The following is a 3248-nucleotide window of genomic DNA, read 5'->3' as shown; positions in this document are numbered from 1 at the left end:
AACGCCAGCAGATGCCGCGCACTGCAGGCCGGCACAGAGAGAGTAGTAGAACTCACAGGCTCACAGCTGTCGCTGCTGCGCTCGCGGGCACTGTTACTTCGCAGAGTCCGGAACTGCAAACGCGCGCGTCCAGAGTGCAAATATAACATTAATTTTGCAATTGGAATCCTCGAATTGAGGGGTTTCTCTTGGAAACGCGCGCGGCGGGCGTCGTTGCTCGCGGGCTGGCACCCGGCAGTCCGCCGCCAGGCTGCGGCGCTCGGCGCTTCTTCGCAGTCGGTTGCAGTTCGGCGCGTTTGCGAGGCTTTTGCAGCTTCTGAAAAGAAGTTGAAGTTTAAACTGGCGGAAGAAAGAAAGAAAAGGCTGTCCGCGGAGCCGCAGTCTCAGGCGCGGAGCCCCCCACGCGGCTGCTGCGGCGTTCCAGCTGCCTCGTGGTCGGTGTCGATCTGCGGCTCGGAAGCGTCCCCCTTCAATGAATTTGCAAAGTGCGCAATTTAAACACAATTTAAACACTTGAAGACTTCTTTTGGTGTCGGAGTTTCGCCTCGAAGAAAGCAAACCTCCAGCTTCGCGCTGCTGCGCGCCCGGCTTGCCTTGCGCAGCGCAGGCCGAGCAGCAGCGCGCCGGCCGCCGTGCTGCTTCCGCCAGCAGCAGCGGCGCAGACTTTCCAAACCCTAAAAAAGGGTTTTGTTTTCGAAATTCGAACTTCTGAGGCGGCGGCAGCGCTTTGCAGCCTCCGCGCGGGTGCATGCAGCAGTGGTCCGCGGGCTGCGGAGTTCGGCGAAGAGGCAGCAGCGGCTGCTGGCGGCTCTTCCGCGGCTTCGCTGCTGCTGCTTCCTTTTCGGGTTTTCTGGGGAGAAGGGAAGCTCCGGGGTGGCGCTTGCTGCTGCTGCCGCTGCCGCTGCTGCTGCTGCTGCTGCTGCTGCTGCTGCTGCTGCGCTGCTGCTGCTGCTGCTGCGGCGAGCGCAGAGAGGGCTTGGGGCGCGGCAGCAGCTGGCGCTATGGGTCGAAGCTGACTGTGGAAAGTGGCTGGGCGCAGTCCCCGGAAAGAGGAGAAGCTGCAGCCACCGCTGCCGCCGCTGCTGCTGCTGCTGCTGCTGCTGCTGCTGCTGCTGAGGATGGCGCAGCAGTCGAGCCTGCAGGAGATCGGGGAGGCGACGGACGCCGTGTTCGCGAGCCTGCACCTGCGGCCCTTCCTGCTGCGGCTGCCGCTGCCCGCGGGCGAAGCAGCAGCAACAATTCGCGGCATTTGCGAAAAAGTCACCAAAAACAAGTCCGCCTCCCACACGCGTTCGAACCCCCTCGACGCCGCCACGGAGCAGCCCGACGCGGCTCGCGCGGAGCAGCAGGTGGAGGCGCTGCGGCAGCTGCTGTCCAGTCAGAGCGTCGCGGGCTTCGTCTTGGTGCTCGTCGAGGCCCCTCAGGGGCCCCTGGGGGGCCCCCAGGGGCCCCTCAAGGGCCCCCAGGGGCCCCACTACTGCCCCGTCGCAGGCGGCATCGTCGAGGTCGTCGACCCCGTCGAACGCTCCGTACGCGCCATCTGGTGAGCCCCCACTCCTGCTCCTGCTGCTGCTGCTGCTGCTGCTGCTGCTGCTGGTGGTGCTGGTGTTCTGTGGTGCCTGCGCGAGCTCGTGCTGCTGCTGCGGGCGGGTGGGGCAGGTGCCGGCGGTCGCTGCCGGCGGAGGTGTCGGAGGTGATAATGCGGACTCTGTCTCTGCGGCTGTTTGCCTACGGCTTCGCGTCGAGCCAGCAGATGGTGCCGAACTCTCTGAACAAAGACTCGCTGTCGCCTTCGAAGACCCCCGTGGCCAACCGCCTCATCAGCTGCACGCAAGAAAGCATGTTTTTGTTTCCTCGAGACGCGACGGCGTTCATGAAGACGCAGCTCTGCATGTCCAGACACTGGGAAACGCCGCTCGACGGCGGCAGCCACATCGACCACCCCAAGGCGCCGTAGGCCGACGCGCCCCCGCGATCCGCTCGAATCTTTGCCCTTAGTTGTTTTGTTTTGCATTTTTAACTTTGTTTGCAAATGTCAGTGCGTTTTCGCCGGCCCCGCGGCGCGGATCCGCGGCCTGCTGAGCCGCCGCTGTGCGCTGCGTGTGCTGCCTGCTGCGTTCCGCAGCTGCCGCTGCAGCAGCGTGCGAAACGTCGCGGGCGCCTGGCAGTTTTCAGGAATCAGTTTGTCCCGCTTCGTGAATTACTGGCGAAACCACGGGCGACTGGCGCTGCTGGAGGTGCCCAGCTCGGCGCTGAGCTACTTCGCGCTGCACGACAGGCCGGGCCAGGGACTTGAAAGCGGCGCCAAGCGCCAGCGCCGCCGCGCCGCGGAGGCCGTCAAGACGGAAGAGGCCCCGCGGACTCCGCCGCAGGCCGGCGCCGCCGGCGCGGCCGCAGCCAAGGAGCTGCAGCGGCAGCAGCTGCAGCAGCAGCCCGCCTCCGAAGCCGGCGAAGTCATTGCTGCTTCCTCGCGGCGCGGGCTGCGCCGCGAGGGCTCCATTCCCCCGCTCAGCCACCACGGCGGCGCGCAGCGAAGGCAGGCCAAGGCCGCCAGGATGGCCGCCGCCGCGGGACTCGCAGCCAGGGGGCCCCTCCGGCCCGCAGAGAGGGCCCCCCCCGCCGGCCAGCAGCAGCTGCCGCGCCTCAGACGGCCCGCGCTGCCCTCGCGGCCCACGACGCGGGCCAACGCCCACAAGGGCCTGCGCTGTGCAGGCGAGGCGACGGCCAATTTCAGGGCGCGGCGGACGCGGTAGTGGCGCGGCGAAGAAAAAGGGGGTGCTTCAGCTGCTGCTCGTTTTTTGTGCATTCACATAGTGCGCAGGCCGCTGATGCAGCTGCGCATTCGCTGCGTTTAATCCTGGGCAGTCCCACTTAGTTTGGCAAGAGCTTTCCATCTGCTGCACCTGCTAGTTGCGAGGTTCTCCCTCTCGTGGCGCCGAGGTCTGTGTCACCGACTCACCAAAGTGGGAGACTGCGATACCCGCCTGTATCGCGTTTGATCAACCGAGGCAACACACGATCTGAAACGTCGCACCACCGCTGCAGTCTCAGATGCTTCCCAAGTGCTCTTCCCCTGCCTGCGCTTTTTAATCGCAGTGCGGTGCAAGCGATTTATAATTTGCACAGAACTGGCGCCTGAGGGAGCGCTTTAGAAAGCAGTGCATTTGACTGCTAGGTCTTTTAGCATTTAACTCTCTGCTGAGCCGTGATTCTCGCTCGGGTGTGTCGGGGGGGGGGGGGGGGGGGGG

The 3248-nt window shown here is 65.3% G+C and overlaps 1 protein-coding gene across 1 annotated transcript; it reads left to right on the top strand.

Moving 5' to 3' along the window:
- Positions 1–748: 748 nt before the first annotated feature.
- ENH_00066020 (hypothetical protein, conserved) lies at positions 749–2753 on the top strand (the record flags this gene model as incomplete). Its single annotated transcript, XM_013577346.1, has 3 exons — positions 749–1377; positions 1660–1953; positions 2126–2753. The coding sequence occupies 3 exons, from the start codon at positions 749–751 to the stop codon at positions 2751–2753; spliced, it is 1551 nt and encodes a 516-aa protein (XP_013432800.1).
- Between the last annotated feature and the right edge of the window lie 495 nt (positions 2754–3248).

The sequence above is a fragment of the Eimeria necatrix genome, genomic scaffold (genome assembly GCF_000499385.1).
Source record: "Eimeria necatrix Houghton genomic scaffold, Enh_scaff603, whole genome shotgun sequence".
In the NCBI taxonomy this organism is placed as follows: Eukaryota; Apicomplexa; class Conoidasida; order Eucoccidiorida; family Eimeriidae; genus Eimeria; species Eimeria necatrix.
This window is presented reverse-complemented; position numbering and strand designations above follow the sequence as displayed.